At 40.0% G+C, this 19,303-nt stretch overlaps 1 protein-coding gene across 2 annotated transcripts in view; it reads left to right on the top strand.

Annotated features, from left to right (window-relative positions):
- Positions 1–19,303, top strand: part of LOC117663333 (protein argonaute-3) — a 59,300-nt gene that overhangs the window by 39,705 nt on the left and 292 nt on the right. The window contains exons 12-19 of one of the 2 annotated variants that reach the window (XM_087876086.1): positions 2,934–3,118; positions 4,300–4,459; positions 5,433–5,523; positions 6,727–6,921; positions 8,238–8,372; positions 8,986–9,087; positions 9,865–10,064; positions 11,151–11,246. In XM_087876086.1, the coding sequence (XP_087732212.1) occupies positions 2,934–3,118; positions 4,300–4,459; positions 5,433–5,523; positions 6,727–6,921; positions 8,238–8,372; positions 8,986–9,087; positions 9,865–10,064; positions 11,151–11,246 (1,164 nt within the window). Of the gene's footprint in view, positions 1–2,933; positions 3,119–4,299; positions 4,460–5,432; positions 5,524–6,726; positions 6,922–8,237; positions 8,373–8,985; positions 9,088–9,864; positions 10,065–11,150; positions 11,272–19,303 lie in introns of those variants that run through there. The other variant, XM_034413419.2, reaches the window with a different exon arrangement.

The raw sequence follows: 19,303 nt of genomic DNA on the forward strand, positions 1-19,303 counted from the left end.
ATGATGTACTCAGGAATCTTCTCCAACGCTAAAGTTCAAAAGAGTTGATGGTATTTCTATCCTCCGCCTTCAGTTTTCTTTGGTACTCCGCTAGCCTTTGGCATATTTCTTTGTTCCTATACTGTTGATGGTTGCTCCTAAATGGCAGAAGCTGTCAATCACTTCAGTGTTTTTATTGTCAATTCTGTGGCTAATCGTTGTGCCTGTGGTCATTAGTTTTGGTCTTTATATTTAATTTTACTCCTGTTTCTTTCATTGTGTTCCTTGACTTATATGATCACATCTTGCAGAACTTTTGTCTACCAGAGTAGTCACATCAACGTAGTGCAGGATATTGGTGTTTCTTTATCCAGTTTTTAAACCACGCTCAACTTCTGCCTATCCAGCTTCCCTTAATATATATTCAGCACATATATATTATATGACTCAGTGGCTAAGATGCTGAGCTTGTCGATCGAAAGGTCGGCAGTTCAGCAATTCGAATCCCTAGTGCCACGTAATGGGGTGAGCTCCCGTTACTTGTCCCAACTTCTGCCAACCTAGCAGTTCGAAAGCACGTAAAAAATGCAAGTAGAGAAATAGGGACCACCTATGGTGGGAAGGTAACAGCGTTCTGTGCACCTTTGGCATTTAGTCATGCCAGCCACATGACCATGGAGACATCTTCGGATAGCGCTGTCTCTTTGGCTTTGAAACGGAGATGAGCACCGCCCCCTAGAGTCGGGAACGACTAGCATATATGTGCGAGGGGAACCTTTACCTTTTTAATACAGCCCTGCGCTTCACTCCTTTGCCTGGAGCTAGTCTGTTTTGCCAAGCGCAATCTATACTGTGGCTTTTCCCAAAGGTGCTTTTTCAAGGGGCAACTGGATTTTCTGGTTTTTCATTGAAGACGTTTCGCTTCTCATCCAAGAAGCTTCTTCAGCTCTTCAGAAGAAGTCCAGCTGCCTCTTGAAAAAGCACTTTTTGACAACCATGACCTGGATGAATCTCCATAGGCATATACTGTGGATTCTTGATCTATATATAGGTTTTGCATAAGGACAGTGTGAGATTCTGGGACTCCCATTTTTCTAAGCATATTCCACTGCTTGATATGATTAATAAAATTAAAGGCTTTTCTATAATCAATGAAGCACATCCTGACTTCTTTTTGTTACTTTCTCAATTATTCACTACACATCAGAAATGTCTCGTGTTCTTTGGTTTTTTCTAAAACATCTTGAACATCTGATGTTACTTTTGTGTGTGTGTAGGCCTCTAATTGGCATTGGATGATCCCAAGCATTATTTTGCCAGCCTGTGAAATGAAGGAAATTGTACAATAGTTTGCACAATCAATTAAGTCTCTCCATTTTGGTATTGGAATGTAAATTGGCCACTTCTGGTTTCCAGATTTATCAGCATATCTTGATTAGAAGCTTTTAGTATTGGAGGTACTTATAAATAGGAAATGTCTTCTATCTTATCTTGAATATTGACACGTCTACTGTTCATAATTTCAGTGTATTCCTTCTAACTCCTTCAGCATACCCATTTAAGGTCTGGAATTTCCTTTTGATTTCACAGACATTTTGGAAGTCTTTCCTTGTTTTTCCATGCCTGTTTCCATTTTCAGTGTTTTTACAGATGTTGTAATATTGCTTCTCATCTTTTTTAACAGCTCTAAAATTTTTCCCTCTGAATTTTTAATCTTTCTGGCTTGACTTCTCTTCTCAGAAATTTCTGCAGTTTGTTCTGACATTCTGTTTGCTGTTTCTGACATTCTGTTTCTCCATCTTTGGCAATCGCTTTTTGCATTCATCCATAACAATTTCCTTCAGTTCATTCCTCAGTTTATCTGCTTCTTTGTCAATGAGACTTGAGAATCCAAAGTGTCCTCCTTGAAAACAGTGGGTATATGCTCAAAATCCCAATGAGTAAGCTAGTTGGTTTTCTTCTTCTTTAGCTTAATTTGGAACTTGCATATGAACCGTTCATGATCTATTCCACAATCAGCACCTGGCCATGTCTTTGATCCTATAATTGATCTCCTCCACCTCTTTTTGGCAATAATTATAGTCAATTTGATTTCTGTGTTCGCCATCTGGAGAAGTCCATGTATGCAGACATCATTTTGGTTATTTTGAAAATAGTGTAAGCTATGAAGTATTCATGGGAGTTGAGGGAATTGATGTCATTCCCCTGCTTCATTTCTGTTTCCTAAACCATATAACCTGCATTTTCCATCTTAATACTTTCAACTCTTTCATTCCAGTCTCTAATAAAAAAACCGTAACGATATATAATTATAATGTTATAATTAATATTATTCTTGTTATTCAGAATTACATTGGTGGTTAATACTACCCTGTGATTATCATCTTTGCCTTCAAAACTTGCTGAAACTCATTCTCATTAATACAGATACTGTTTGACTTAGGACCACAATTAAGCCCAAATTTTATGTTGCTAAGTGAGATGGTTAAGTGAGTTTTGCCCCATTTTACAACCCTTCTTGCCATAGTTGTTAAGTGAATCACTGCAGATGTTAAATTAGTAACACAGTTGTTTAAGTGAATCTGGTTTCCCCATTGACTTTACTTGTCAGAATGTCGCAGACCTCAGGATGCTGCAACTGTCATAAATATGAGTCAGTTTCCAAGCAAGCCCCTGAATTTTGATCATGTAGCAGTGGGGATGCTGCAATGATTGTATGTATGAAAAATTTTTTCAGTGCTGTTGTAACTTTGAACAGTCACTAAATGAACAGTTGTAAGTTGAGGATTACCTGTATTAATGATAATAGCTTTCAGCTCTGGTTGTCCCTCTCTGTACACTAGCTAAGTGAGCCATTAACTCTCACTTTTAGAGCAAAGGGGAACAAACATGAATGAGCTCTGTGTGTGTGGATGCTAGCATTCTCCTTTCATCCAGTTTTTATTTGTTGCCAGGGGTTTCACAGACCAGCTGCGCAAAATTTCTAAGGATGCAGGGATGCCAATCCAGGGCCAGCCTTGCTTCTGTAAATACGCCCAAGGTGCTGACAGTGTGGAGCCCATGTTCCGACACCTTAAAAACACATATTCAGGACTCCAGCTCATCATTGTCATCTTGCCGGGAAAGACACCGGTGTATGGTAAATAAATATCCAAACGCTTTGTGTGAGCTCCACTTGTTTTGAATTGCCTTGAAAAGACTTGAGAAGAAAAGTAAATAATCTTAGAATAGTAGGTTCTGTATGAAGCTAGGGTTATGAGGGCACGGCAAATCAGGGCAACAATGGAAATGCAAGCTTTTCATGTTTCTTGTTACATTATGGGAACTGAAAAGAGGAGGTCAGTGAAATATACCTCTTGATTGGAAGAAGGCCCTCTGTGGGAAAGACTTTGCATCATATGGGAGAAAGTAAAGCTTTCTAATATGTTTTGTTCTTTGCAACATCCATTTCTCCTCTCATCATATAGATTGTAAAACTTTTTCAGATACTAACTGGCAACATTTCTTTCATGTTTTCAGAGAATATTGTGTGGCTAGATGATAAAAGCAAGGAAAAAACAACAGGAATAAATATTTGAAAGTAATCTGTGTTTTCAGGGCTTTGTTTGTATGAAGGGCTTCTGAAGACTTCTGTCTTTGAGAGCTTTGAATGTTTTTATAAGAGCTAGAGGGGGACCTGGTTGGGATTTTTCTTCTGCTATTGATCTTCCTCATTGAACTAAGGCTCCTTGGTTTGTTCCATCTTACTCAGGGGTGGGTTCTACTTACCTTTACTACTGGTTTGCAACGGAGCTGCGTGCACGCTCTTCTGTGCATGTGCAAAAGCATTCTGATGACGTCGGGGTCGGTGGCCGGAGCCTCCCGCCGGTTTTATTACTGGTTCTATAGAACCGGTGCGAACCGGGGGCAACCCACCACTGATCTTACTGCTCAAAACCTCTATGAAAGATTAGTCCTGGCAAAATGCACGGCAGTAGAGGCAGAACCTGGTGACTGGGGAATTCTGGGAGTTGAAGTTCATTGGTTTTAAAATTGCCAAGGTTGGACACCCCTGATTTAGCCGGAGGTGCATCTCGACCTGCTCTCCCCTAGATATGTTTATTCATTCGTTTATTTAAATTCCCATGATTGAAAGGAAGATAATGTAAACTATGATCCAGCCCATCTGGAGGGCATGAATTGGGAAAGGCTAATGCTGACTGATAAGGAAAAACTCGGTATGGTTTTCAGAAAGCAGATAACAGTACTGCAATGTTAGATTTTAGAACCGTTCCTTAGAATTTTGAAGATTCTTCATATTAACGCTTGTTTTTTTTTTAGCGGAAGTGAAACGTGTGGGGGACACACTTCTGGGGATGGCTACACAGTGTGTTCAAGTCAAGAATGTCATAAAAACGTCTCCTCAGACCCTCTCAAACTTGTGCCTAAAGATTAATGTAAAATTGGGAGGAATCAACAACATCCTTGTACCTCATCAACGGTAAGAATCCTTCCTTAATGTTTCATAGAATTGGGCATAGGAGTGCATGCATCAAAACTGAGAAATTCTGTGGAATTGCCATGTTTTGATGTGGCAATTGTTTACATACAAATCTTTATGTATGAAATAAACATGGCTGCGATACTTGGTTACTTTAATAGTTAAAATCATGTTGGTTGCTTTGAAGTGTCTTTTGGTGATCAAATAGGAATTTTTAGAATGATACAGATAGTCCTTAATTTATGTCCGTAACAGAGCTTGTCCATTAACGGTTGTGATGGTTGTAGAATGATTGTAAAACGGGTCACTCAATTTTTCGACCATTTTTGAGGTGGTTGTTAAGTGAATATAGTGATCTTAAAGCAAGCATGGTGATCGTAAAGTGAGCCCATTATTCATTATGGGGTGTTTTAGCCGAAAACTGGAAGTAAATGCTGCTTTTCAGGCAAAAGCATCATAAAACACAGTTGGATGCTGCAAATGACCTTAAATGCAGACCAGTTGCTGAGCGCTTGACGTCACATGACCATGAGGTGGGCGACGGCCATCGAAACTTCAGAACCAGGTCGTAAATACCATGGAGGGTCCATTATAACTTCGAACGATTTCTAAGAAATTCTTCGTAAATAGAAAACTATCTGTATGCTGCTATAAATTCTGATTGCAGATCTAAGAAGACACACATTCAGGCAAGGAATGAATACTCTACATCGGTGTTTATTTTAGCACAAGGGACATTCTCTATTATGACAGATTTTGTTTCACATGTAAATTTAGTAGGGTTTTTTTTTTTTCCAAAGGAACTAAATTCTGTAAGATGCAGGAGTTAGCCATGAGATTTGTTACATTCCTGGCTACACACCAGAAGCATCTGCCTTTCTTTCCTTCCAGATGTGAGGTGCATGTAACCCAGGGCTTGCTGACCCTGAGTTAGATATTAATATTGCGGTTGATTTGTCCCTTTTTTTAAAAGACCTTCTGTGTTCCAACAACCAGTGATCTTCTTGGGAGCCGATGTTACTCACCCACCTGCTGGGGATGGAAAGAAGCCTTCCATTGCTGCTGTAAGCTACGTTGTATTTATAGGTCTCCCTTCCTCCCTCTTCCTTCCCCCTCCCCAAATAATTTGAATGAGAAAACCGAGGAACTTGGATTGAGACAGAATGAATTTGTTTTGATTGCTTTAATCCAGTTCTTTGTGTCTCATGGGTTTATCAGCCATTCTTTCTGCTTAATTTTTCATTGTGTGCAGATTAAAACTGTTTCTGGTAAAGGTGAATGATTTTTGAGGGTTACTTGTAGTTTCTGCACACCTGGGTTCTGTGAATCATTGTATTTGTATTTAACTTTGTTGTCCATTTACCTTATTAAGGGAGAGAAGGCATTTGTTATGTGGTGATGAAGCATGTGGTATATATATATCAAAAATAATTCTGATGGATAAATATTTAGATAAATAAAAATATTCCACTTGGAAAATAAATCATATAAGATGCTAGACTAAGACTGGAAAAATCCCAGATTCAAGCTCATTTTTGAGCCTTAAATATCACTCATTGACTTAAGCCAGTTCCTGTGTCTTAATTCTATGTCTCTCACTGGGACGTTGTTGGAAGGATAAACTTGTGAGTGAGTATATATAACTTGTGGGGAGACATATTGGAACACTATCTCAGGGGTTGCCACAAAGAAGAGGGAGTCAAACTATTCTTCAAAGCACCTGAGGGCAGGACAAGAAGCAATGGGTGGAAACTAACCAAGGAGAGAAGCAACTTAGAACTAAGGAGAAATGTCCTGACATTTAGAACAATTAATCAGTGGAACAACTTGCCTCCAGAAGTTGTGAATGCCCCAACACTGGAAATTTTTAAGAAGATGTTGGATAACCATTTGTCTGAAGTGGTGTAGGGTTTCCTGCCTAGGCAGGGGGTTGGACTAGAAGACTTCCAAGGTTCCTTCCAACTCTGTTATGTTATTCTATTCTATTCTATTCTATTCTATTCTATTCTATTCTATTCTATTCTATTCTATTCTATTCTATTCTATTCTATTTGCTAATTATAAAAGAAAACATAAATTCAAAATCTAACAAAACATTCTTAAAAAATCAATTTAAGTGACAAGTGTAAGCAACAGCCATATAAAATATTATTTACTTACTTATTAGCTGAGCAGCCACAGAACAGTTAGTATAAAAAAAGGACATTTGAAACATGGCCTCTATGGAATCCTCATTCATTTTCATGTATCCCTTTTTTTGCTGTTAGGTTGTAGGTAGTATGGATGCTCATCCAAGCAGGTACTGTGCCACAGTGAGAGTCCAGAAACCCCGCCAGGAGATCATCCAAGATTTGGCCTCCATGGTTAGAGAACTTCTCATCCAATTCTACAAATCAACACGGTTCAAACCCACACGAATCATCTTCTATCGTGACGGAGTTTCAGAAGGACAGTTTCGACAGGTCTTCATATTCGTTTATATCACACTTATGTCCTACATAGTTAGCAGGGTATTTCAAACCAGCTAACAATAAAATTCAAACATTAGTTCAATGGCAGAGTGCCAAAGAACTTAAGTCTTGCATTCATAACAAGAAGAGAAAAGAAAATCATAATGAGTCTTTAAACACTATCAAGACCTCTACTGTTGATGGTCAGATACCAGAATAAGAATATCAGCATCACTGCCACAAAAAGGTCCTTAAAATCTGTCAATAAGAGCATTGCTTGAATGATTTCTATGTAATCCACAATGAACCTTGTTGAATAGGGCTGGTCCTTCCATTAATCATTGATCACTTTCCATGCCTCCAGCTTAGGAACTTCCTTTTGAAAATCTTTACTATTTGCTTTGCTATAAATGTTTGGATTGAATCCAAGAAGACCCAGGTTCAAGTCCCACTTGAGCATGAATCTCGCTGGGTGACTTCAGAACTGTCCCCATCCTTTAACCCAATTTACTGAATTTTTTGGAGTATAAGATGCTCTGGCGTATAAGACACACTTTAGTTTTTGGGGAGGAAAATAAGAAAAAAAAAGTGTGCTTTCCGGATGTGATTGCTGCTGCAAACTCTGAGTTCTTGCAGCAAATAGCAAACATCCAGGTCAGCTTCAGCACATTATTGTGGCTGATTCAGCATAAGCAGCTGATTGGTGGGTGGAATACCCCCAATCAGCTGTTCCAGGCTACAGGGATTGACACAGATTATCACCGCCTCCGTGCCTTGCGTTTTTGGCTACATTTGGTGTATAAGACGCACCCAAATTTTCACCCTCTTTTAAGGGGTGGGGTAAAGTGATTTTTATACGCAGAAAAATACAGTACTTCACATGTATGAAGTGGCGACCATGTATGCGTTTCACTGTCAGGAACACAATGGAAGTTACTACATTGAAAACAGAGTTTTTGGCAGAGGCTTCTATGCAGTTAATTGAAAAGCAGCAAATAGACTCTTTTCTGCAGACTGATAAACTTTATCATGACAATTCTTGGTTTTATAGACATGTAAAAAGGATAATATGCAGAAAAGTTTTTAAAGTTCCAGTTATAACACTGTTCTCTGCTAGCTTAAGTGTTTTTCAAGCTTGGCAACTTTCAGATAAGTGTTGAAGTCCACCCATCTTAAAGTTGCCAAGCTTGAATAATAATGCCATAGAAATTCGTTGAGGCTGAAAAATGATAAATATTGTGTGTTTGTTTGTCAGAACAGAAATCTGATTTATGTTCCCATGTTTATCGCTGTTCGAGTGAGCCAAGCCTTTTATTCCTCCTCTGTAGGTGTTGTATTATGAGCTGCTGGCAATTAGAGAGGCTTGTATCAGCTTGGAAAAAGACTATCAGCCTGGCATAACATACATTGTGGTCCAGAAGAGGCATCATACGAGGCTGTTTTGTGCTGATAGGACAGAAAGGGTAAGACTTGTCCCATTTCCAAGCAGGTTTTTTTTTCCAAACAAGAATTGTAATGGTCATTCTTAGTACAGATACAGAGTGGTTGAGTCTTTGCAGCATTTCATACTGGCTGCCATTCTTGCAGCAGATCTATAAAGTAGATAATTGCTGTTACCATATATCCGGGGGGGGGGGGGGGTCGGGAATCCAAGACTCTGTAATAATAACAGGAGTAAGATTTCTGGCAGAGGCTTCCTGATTAGGCTCTGTTAAAAGGTTTTAGACCCTCATCTTCAAGTTACCTTTCCACAATCTGTATTGGAAATGCAGGCCCCAAATTGCCAACTAATATTGGCTAATGGATGGCTCAGGTAACACTGGATGCAGCTGAAGTTCTTTGGTTTGTATGATTAATTTATAAATAGCCTTGAGTTAGCTTAAAGTTTAATCAAGTGATCATTTTTTTAAAACAAAATTTGTATAAAAATTGATCGTTGCTACATGGAAGGTATAATCCTTCTAAAGAGATTATGAGCAATGTAGACATTAGAATCACAGAATTGAGAAATATACAGGTTTTTTTAAAAAAAACACACACATTATTAATTTAATATTTAATTTACTTATGTTCTAGGTTGGAAGAAGTGGAAATATCCCTGCTGGAACAACAGTAGATACGGATATCACACATCCTTATGAATTTGATTTTTACCTCTGTAGCCATGCAGGAATACAGGTAAAAAATGAAGCATTCAGTTCCTGGACCAATGCTTCCAGTCATGCCTATCCAAATTTGGCGTCACTGAGTGGATGAGAATAAAATCGTACTTGTCCAGTTTTTGATTGAGAAAACTTAAATCAGCAAAGACTGACCTAAAGCAAAATTACTAATTTATCATTCAGTTATTTCTGAAAATACATACTCATTGGTTAGAATAAGCATTAAAACCTTGATTTGCTATAAAGCATAAGCTTTCTCCTATCTAGGGTGATGATCTCTAATGGAATCTATTCTCTAATAACCTTAAGAAAAAAAGATATAATTACTTCAACATAACACGTGGACAACACTGGCTCTTTTTGACTAAGAAGTGGAGATGAACACCAGCCCTAGAGTCAGAAATGAATGGGCAGGGGAAACTTTTCCCTTTAGATAGTTATTGAGTCTTCTTTTAAGTCCAATTTATGAGAAGAGATCCAGACTGTATCAGGGCAGCTAAAATATATCATGAGAGCCCTTTCCTAGATGGCTCGGAATCATTTATAATTGCCATGCCTGTCCTAATAAATTTAAAAAAACAATTGCACTTTTGGAATGTTACACAATAGTGTATCTCAGCCACAACCGTGACAACTTTAAGATGTCTGGACGTCAACTCTGCTGGCTCGAGGATTTTGTGAGTTGAAGTCCACTCATCTTAAAGTTGCTGAGATTGAGAAAGTTACAGAAATATGATGTCAAAATTTAATGAGTTGAACTACCGGAACTACTGTCATGTTTTCTTTCTCTTAGGGTACCAGCCGCCCCTCACACTATCATGTCTTGTGGGATGACAATTGTTTTACTGCAGATGAACTTCAGCTGCTAACTTACCAGCTCTGCCACACCTATGTGCGCTGCACACGATCTGTGTCTATACCTGCACCAGCTTATTATGCTCACCTGGTAGCATTCAGAGCAAGATACCACCTTGTGGACAAAGAACATGACAGGTGAGAATGAATGCTTGTGTTGCTCCCTCAGCTACTGACTACCTAAAAGCCAAAGGTTGGTTCTGTTTTCCAGAATTTTCTGAGCAACATTGGCTTTTTAAAACGATTTCTTGGGATAGAAGTAGCTCAGCTTCTTTGCACATTCTTTTAGCTGGGTTCTTTGGGCTTCGGGAAATCAGTACTGAAATAGAGATTATGTTTTCCATATATCAATGTTTCACAACCTTGGCAACTTTAAGATGGGTGGACTTCAACTTCCAGAATTCCGCATCCAGCATGGGGCATTCCACAGTGTGCATGTGTAGGATCCCTCATAGTCTTTCATCTATTATACCATTTTTTCCTGACAAGAAGTGTAGATTAAAGGAGACTGGGATGGACAACAAAGCAGACTCTTTCAGGTTCCATCTAATTCCTTTGAAAGGCCTGTTCTCATCTCCCTTGAACTATTTTAGTGCTGCCCCAGCCTTGAAGTCAGGTATATTTAAAGTGGGGCATTTCAAAATTAGAACGCTTTTGTAAAGTTTGCACATTGTAAGCCTCATGTAAATTCATAACAATTGGCTTTAAGCTTCAGATCCTTCAAACATGAGACACTTTGCACAGATCTGCAACATACATAAACATGCATTGTGTATGTATGTGACTGTAGGAGGAAGGAAAACACATTGCTCATTCAGACCACCATGTTACACTTCATATCAACAGTATTATATGAAAGTTTTTCCCACCATATCTGCAAAGAACCACCTTAGATACAGGTTTCGATAAACATTAGATATAACCCAAGGAATTATTTAGAACTCTGGTTCTAGGGATTTATTTTGCATCTGTTAACCTACACAACAATGATTCTAATATTAAAATGCCACCTTTGACAACTTGGGGGAAGTTAAAAGGGATATTGGATAAAAACGTTACTTTTGCTGACTACTGGATCTAAACTCTGTTTGACATAATACTAGAGATCTTTGACTTCAGAGCTTGTTCATTGAGAAACCCAAGAAAGAAAGAGAGCAGAACTGGTGCCTTGCAGTTCCTCAAGAATTTGTTCATCCTCTCTTCCCTTTTTCCCTCTTCCTACAGTGCCGAAGGAAGCCATGTTTCTGGACAGAGCAACGGAAGAGATCCCCAAGCCCTCGCTAAGGCTGTACAGATTCACCAAGACACCTTACGCACCATGTACTTTGCTTAGCTATATATAAAATAGAGATAGATATATATATATTAAAAAAAATGAGATGGAACCTGTTCACGAAAGAAAGAACTGCAGAATTAAGTCACATACAGTGTATGTTTCCAGAGCAATCGGTGAATGGGGGAGGGAGCAGCTCTGCCTTGCTGAAGCTGATTTCTGTTTTTGTGGGGACGGGGAGCAGGCCTTATCCTTGTCCTGATGCAAGGAAGATTGTTTACTTCACCAAGAACACGCCACTTATTATGCAATATGAAACCAGCCAACTGCTTTCGGAGCAGCTTCCTATGGGAAGTGCTGCTGTCATCATCTTTTCCTTTGTGCGTTTGGGTCTCTGTGTTTCTTTTTTGGGGTTGTGGGGAAGGGAGGGAGGGAGGAGGAGGAGTCTAAATCCTTTTTATGCCTTTACCTCAAGTTGCTCAGCAGCACAACTCTTTCTGCAAAAAAATTAAAAAAACCCACAACAACAACAACAACATAAAGGTTATTAAAACTTATAGGAGCAATGCAAGTGATGTTGAGGTGGGAGTGGGTTGGTGGGTGTGCAAAAGTGTTTTTGTCTGTTTTGTACCCTTGCGGGGGTTGCATACGGCTTCCCCTCCATGGTTGTCTGTGCTTGAATGCAAGCAGAACAAGTGTTACTTTGTGTGAACGGCCCCATCGTTATTGTGGGAAAGAGTGTGCGCACTTGCACTTAATACTTCCCTGTGTAGTTTAGCCAACTGCTGCCTTTCATGTCTGTCTGCATAGCTTGGGAGTCGCACCACTCCATTTGCTTTCCATCATGGAACTAAATTTGCCATATACTTTTCTCCCAGAAGTACTGATACAGCCTGGCCAGTCTAATGATGTTGTTGCTTTCTGCTTGTCCAGAAGTTCCAGCTAATTTTCCCTCTTCTGTGTTGTACCTGTATCTTCCAAGCTTCTTGCGACATCCTATGTTCCTTCGTTTCACTAGGTGGCACGTCGTGATGAAGTAGAGAGTTGAGTTATTTTTGTTTTGTTTTTTTAAAAAAAGGAGACAGATTTGTTGAATGGCTTCCTCTCACTTTAATGTGACCGCGCATATCTATATGTGTACTCCCCCCCTTTTATATTTATTAGACAAATAACAATGCTTTAATTTAAGTGGGCAACCTGGGTTTTTATGTTTAGAGACATAACTATTTTGTTTAAAGGACTGACAACCTGTTTTTGCTACCTTTTTAGTGCAATAAGCCGTTAAAGGAATAATAATAATAATAATCTGTCCATTTTTGCTGCAGCAGCATTTTACACCTTTCATGATGGAAAAATGGATGTATCTGGGCTTTTAAACAAACAAAATTAGCCTCAATTTTGAAAGGAAAGCCTTAAAGTAGGGGATTTTTCTTTTTTTTTTTAATCAAAAAGGCAAACTCCTTAATGCTGCTCTTTGTCTCCAGCGTTTAATGCTGCCTTGTAATGCAGGACTTCTGTTTGCTGAACCTTTATTTTATGAGTATTTTTCATCTACAGCAAAGCCTTTTACAGAAGCCTAACTCTTGTCCCGATGAAATCAGGCCAAGCCTAAAATGCAGGTGGGCGGGAGAGAGTGTTTAAGAAGCTATTTTTTGATTGTGTAGGCTTTTTGTTTTGAAATTGAGTGCGCTATTTTGTTTGGTGGGATACATTTTAGAAATGAGATCACTGAATGTGAATCTGGTAAGTGGGCCTCTCTCTGTTTCATTCCACTTGACATCCGAAGCAAAGTATTTTATTGTCAGAGGTGAACATTTTGACTCAATGGCAGGGTTTGGGGAAACATTTTGCACTTTGTAAACACGTGAACTGCAGTTTTGTCTGCTTTATTTGCACTGGTTTTATATTATATATGCAGAGACGCGTGCTTGCAGATGGTTCATTTGGGCATTGTTGAATAACCCAGCCCTGCTGAAACAAACCAAGCCATCTCCACGTGAAAACCATTTGACTGGTTGAAGTATGTTTACTTACCTCCATGTTGCGTTTAAAAGAGCCCGCTCTTTTTGCCAATCTCTTGTACGGAGAGTTGATTAATCTGAGCCCATTTTGCTCCCCCAACCATGATCCTTTAACCTTCTGCCATGTTTTAAAGGATAGGTTTGGATTTCTGTAGGATGGTGTCTCAAAGTGCATTTACCACACATCTGGCCTAGCAGAGTTTATTCCGATTCGCAGGGAAGGGACACAATTTGAATACACTTAAAATCGCTTTGATTAGGGAAGCTGTTCGCTTGGGTTACAAGTAAACTCCAAGCCTGAAAAGTGTCTTAGTTGAGGATGTGTTATGTACTGGGCTTACCTTTGCGTTCTCAGCATGACTCCAGGGAAGGCAGCACAGGGAAGTTCAGGCTTTGGGAGATTTCTTCACATTTGTCTATCATGTCTTTGTCCAAAGAAAACATGCCCCATTTATCAATCTAGGCTGTCCAACCTCACTGGAGCTCAATGCAAGTTTTATAATACCAATAGAAGAGAATACTTGGAGCTCAGGATTGAACTATGGGGTCCTTAGTGCTTTCTGAGCTTGGTTGTTTCCTTGCAGACGTTTCATGACTCAACTAGGTCACATCTAGTTCCCTCCCTCTCTAGCACTGACGATGTTACCCTAGTTGGGTTATGAAACATCTGCAAGGAAACGACCAAGCTCAGAAAGCACCCCAAGGACCCCGCAGTTTTATTGTTCTGGGTGAACGTATGGCAAAGCGATAGCATGTTTTCATAAACACATTACTCTTTTTTTTTTTTAAGAAATTGCCACTTCAGTGGGAATTCATGCCCTAAACTATTTTCCAAGTTAGCTTTTTAGAAGCACTTTAAAAATGTTACTTTGGACATTTGAGTTTTGCTTCCTTTAAAAAAAAAGTTGTTTACATCTTGATGCAGTATGATATATATTTCTTATTCTGTTCCAATTGTTAAGCAGATTAATTTGCAAACCTTGCCTGTCAGTTTCCTCCTTCCTGCCAAGTCAAAGGCCGCCAGGAAAGCATCTTTTCAATTCATGCAGAGTGCTAACGCAGTGAAATGGTTTTCATGTGGAGGGGATCTGCTAATTTAAGAACCAAACCTGGCAACATTGGAGTTGTGAAACTATCTTTGTAAAGTGCCGATAAACATTCTTAGTACAATATCAAAGTATTGGCATTGGGTGCCACACTTCTTACAATACTATAGCTGCTATATTTATTTAAATGGACTTGGACAATGACTGCATGAGGCCAGAGAAAAGCAGGAATTCAGGCTTGTGTTTAAGATGTGAGATTCTGATTTTCTGTTTTGTAATGGTATGATATAACAAGGGGTGCTGTTTTAACCAAGATTATGAAACAGACAGATATTATTCTTTTGTTTTTAAAAGACTTAAGATATTTTTTGATGTTGCAATGGAGCTGGGTGGGTGGGTGGGGAATAAATGGTACCTCATCTGTGGTGGCAGTTTCCAGTATATTTTTCACAGGAGTATATGGACTTATTTTTGTACATGTTCTTAGTTTTAAAAGCTTTCTTGAATTTTAATGTGCTTTCATGGAAATCTTAGCCTATAGAGTCTTAGAGCTGCCTGTTCAACCTGTGTACAACTGGGAGCGTAGGGGTAAGTGTCTTCTACATCCATTTTGGCTTTGTTTTTAGTATGCATCTTTTTTTGCCGAAAATGGTGGCTCTAGAACCCTGTGGATCTTTCCTGTATATGCAAGTGCCTCTGTCTCCTGTCCTCTCCCCAAACCCAACCCAGATACTTGAGAAGGAAGGTCTACCAAGAGAATGTATCTAAGGGAAAGCTATAGGGGGCAGGGGTTTTCTCTCTGTGCCATAGGTCAGTTGTCATGCACAGTCTCCATTTATTCCAGTTTGGCTGCATGGGAAGGGATCCTTCCTTTCGTCTGATGACTAAAAGGTCAGAAGCAGAAAGGATCACATCAGCCAAGCATGATATTATCTAAGCATGAGTTGCTGAGTGATGTACTACCAAAAGACATCCATCCCAAAGCTCCATTCTGTTGGATCTTTTGGGCATGGAATTTGAGATAAATAGGTGTCTGCATGAAGTTGAGTGATTTAAAAAACAAAACAAAACACATAGATGAATAATATTACTAACAGCTAGAGGTGCCTGGATCAGCTGGTTTGGATGGTCTGTGTCCAAACTTGAAGCATGCATATTTGAGGTGTTTTAGTTTCTGCACATAGCAAGATGGGACTGTTTTGTTTGAGCCTCCCAGAGTTGCGTTTTAAGATGGGTAGGCATCCTAAGAGATTGAATGAAGGGTGGACTGAAACAGGGCTGATTCAGGCAGAAGTGTGTGTAAGAGGGAAGAACAGGAAAAGCCCAGCTCATTTAACAAAATGGCGAAGAGGAGGGCATTGAAAGATTGGGGGACAGTTCAGGCCAGTAAACTAGGCCATTCTAGACAGAGCCCGCAATGGAAAGATTTGGGGGGGACACACACGGGGGGTGGCATGGGGATGGGAGATCATGCGCTGGGACCTGCTGAGGGACCAAGGACAAGAGGGAATGATGCGCACCAGCTATGCTCTACTTGCCCTGTCTAGATTTCATTTCATCCCAAACCCAGAGTAACCCAAGTGTTTTGGGATTTGGTTCTGTTGACTGTGGCTGACCTGAAATGGTTGGGCAAAACTTGCCGAATGTGTTGGTTTATTGTAGGCTTGAAACAAAATGTGTGTTTTTTTTTTTTTTTGCATTTCATGCACCTAAAGTCTATTTTATAAGCCTTTTAGATTGCATCTCAAGACAGTTTCCTGCAAAAAAATGCATTAAAATTACAAATGAAACTGTTTCAAGATATTCTTTGTCTTTATTTTGTATGTCCCTATTCTGTGGATCACCCCTGTGGATCTGATAGGTCTGCTTGGTTTCCAGAGGATGTTTGAGGACTTCCTCAGGAACTTGGGAGTTCATTGTGGTGTGACCTGGTGGGGATACTGCACTGTCAACCTCTAGAACAAGGCAATAGCAGTGATCCTTGATTTTAATTTTTTAATTTTTATTTATTTTTATATGCCGCCCTTCTCCGGAGACTCAGGGCGGCTTACAATGCATTAAGCAATTGTGGGATTGTGCTCCAACAGCTTCTCTGCTGATCTAGTAGATTTCTCTGAAATGTTGAGGAGCTCTGGGAGATGAAGCAGCAGAAGAGATGCCTGGAACAATACTGAAAAGCAATGAAGAAGAGTTCTGAGTCAACGTGGCTATCAGGTTAGGTTCAAACCTATAGCGTAGCTATACTTTGTGCTTATCAAATCTGTGGTTTCCTTTCAGCAATTTTATTTAAGATTTCCTGGGTCTTTTAAGGGAAAGATGGGCTGGATGATCAATTAGTAGGCTGCTATGATGAATTTGCAAAGCATCTGGAAGGTAAAATCACATTTTCTCAAGGTTGATGTCAGCTGGCCGTGTCCAGTCACGATGACTTGGAGATCGTCTTGTGAGGTTATCTGGAACCAGTTCAACCCTGTTGATCCCAAAGAAGTGGACTAGCTCTTCTGTGATGTCACTTGTGGACTGGATTCATTTGGTGAAGGCTTACCAGGGAAGTAGCAGGTATGAGTAAAGGCTAGTTCATCCTTGGGAGAAGAGCACCATTGTCTTTCCAAAGGAAGTGGCATTACCCCCCTCTTCCAAGGATACGTTCACTTCCACCTCTCCTTGGAAAGCCATTATTTGACCCCACTATTTGTATAACTATTGGTGTTATACAAAGTGTTCCTTCTTTTGTTTGTGTTCAGGAAATGGGACAGAGGGCAGGGGATAGAACAGAGACTGCACTGATGGTCCTTGATGACCTGATACTGGGAAAGGCGACTGCAACATCACAATCTCCTTTGAAGGTTAGGAGTAGGGGGCACTGTGTAATAAACTTCTGGCTGGTTCAGTTGATTTGGAGTGGAGGCTTAGTATTCAGGCCCTAAGCTGTGGGGAACTACAGTGCTCAGTTCTCTTTTCCATACACTTTAATATCTATAGGAAGCAGTGGGTGAATCATCTATCAACACTAGGTGAAATATCGATATCCAGAGGATACTTAAGATATATTTACCCACAGTGCTGTTGAGGTTCTGTCTTGGTTCCTGGGTGGTATTAAGATCTGAATGGAAAGAAATGGGCTTAGACATCATCCCAGCAAAACTGAGTGGCTGCGGATTCAGAAGCCAACAGATTCTGGAAAGTAATGGGTAGCAAAATAGGATAGCAGGTTCTTAGTTTGGGTGGCCCCTTGGAATCGTGGCTTCTACTCAACAAACAGAAGCAGTGGCCAAAGAGAGATGTTGCATAACTTCATTTTGTGTGTGAGTTGCAATTGGATATGGAGCAAGAGTTCTCTCAGAACTATTGGAGCTACCTGAGCTGCTCTTAAGGACCATCTAACCGTGCAGCAATTAGAGTAATAATTAGACACAGTTTGGTTTGCCTATGTTAACATCTATTGCAGGTGTTACCCTGGTCTGCAGTCAGCTTCCAGATGCAATTTAGGATGTTGGTTAGCTTTAGGATTAGGGTTAGGAACTGGGCATATAGTTTTTAGACTGCTCACTCAGTATAGAATCTTGTCTGTCCAATAAGATCCAGGATTTACTAGTTCTAACTAATTCTGGATTGGGACTAGTTAACCTAAAAGGGGTCCCGAGGATAAGCTTTATTGAGGAGGGGCAGGCCTCCTTAGGAATAGCCTTACCTCTGGAGTTAAAGACAGCTCTATTCCCTATTCCAATGAGCATTGAAGTCTGGTTCCGAAGGGAATCCTGGAATGCTGATTTGTCCAAAGGGACATAGTGCCAGTTAGTGGAAGCAGGTTGAGAAGAGGAGTGAAGACTGCTCTCTTTTGTGTTTTTGAAATGAAATATTACACAAAGGAAATGTACGCTGCTCGGAGATGGTTTGACTGGAGTAATATAAATGCCTAGGTAATAAATATGCAGGTAATCCTCGACTTACAGCCATTCATTTAGCAACTGCTCAAAGTTATAATGGCACTGGGAAAAAAAGCAGTACTGAAAAAAGTGACTTATGACCTGTCCTCGCACTTACAATCATCTCAGCATTCCCATGATCAAAATTCAGGCACTTGGCAACAGGCATGCATTTTATGACAATTGCGGTGTCGGAGAGTCACGTGATCATTGTTTGTGATCTTCCCAGCTGGCTCCTGACAAGCAAAGTCAACGGGGGAAGTTGGATTTGTTTAAGATTCACTTAACTTCAGTGATTCGCTTAACAACTGCCTTGCTTAGCCATTTAAATTCTGGTCCCAATTGTGGTTGTAAGTTGAGGATAACTTGTGTTTTTTGTGTTTAGGGATGAGGCATTGGATAAGCTTTTAATCTCCTTGTAACCTTCTGGTTTTTTTTTGTTTTTGTTTTTTTTTATGATTATGTTGTCTGGTTTTCCACAAGTCGCTTTAGAAATTAATTTTGTATGTGCATTGATGGGAAAGCTGTCTTTCTAATCCGTGTAAACCCAGTCCAAACCCCAAGCGCTCTGTTTATCATCTTCAGTTTTCCAAATATGGCACTTTAAATTGACATTGATAATAGGGCTAGCTGTTCATATGCAGGGGGGTTCAGGGCAGGACCTAATCCTGCCATAACTTTTGCTTCCTATCCATAGGCAGTTAGCACGTGCGTGTTTGCTGGATTGATGCAAATAATGGCTGGTCTGCATAAAAATTCCAAGTCAAGCACTAGCACAAGTTACTTTTTAGATATGCAATGTGTACTTAACTCTTAAACGTTTCTGCAAAGTTGGACAATTAGCTCGTGAACTACTTGCAGATATACTAATACATATTTATGAATAATACCTAAAGATCAGGGGTGAAATGCTACCAGTTCGGCACGGTTCAGCTGAACCAGTAGCGATGGCGGCGGGTGGTTCGGAGAACTGGTAGCGATGGCAGCACGAGGCTCCGCCCACCCGGTCATCACTTCCTGGTTTTAACCAGGAAGTAACCTGTTTTTTACCCTCTGCCCATGCGCCGAAGGTCCGTGCGCGCACGTCATGCGTGCAGGGTGTGTGTGCACT

This window comes from Pantherophis guttatus, chromosome 10 (genome assembly GCF_059756535.1).
Source record: "Pantherophis guttatus breed Tessera chromosome 10, ASM5975653v1, whole genome shotgun sequence".
NCBI lineage: Eukaryota > Metazoa > Chordata > Lepidosauria > Squamata > Colubridae > Pantherophis > Pantherophis guttatus.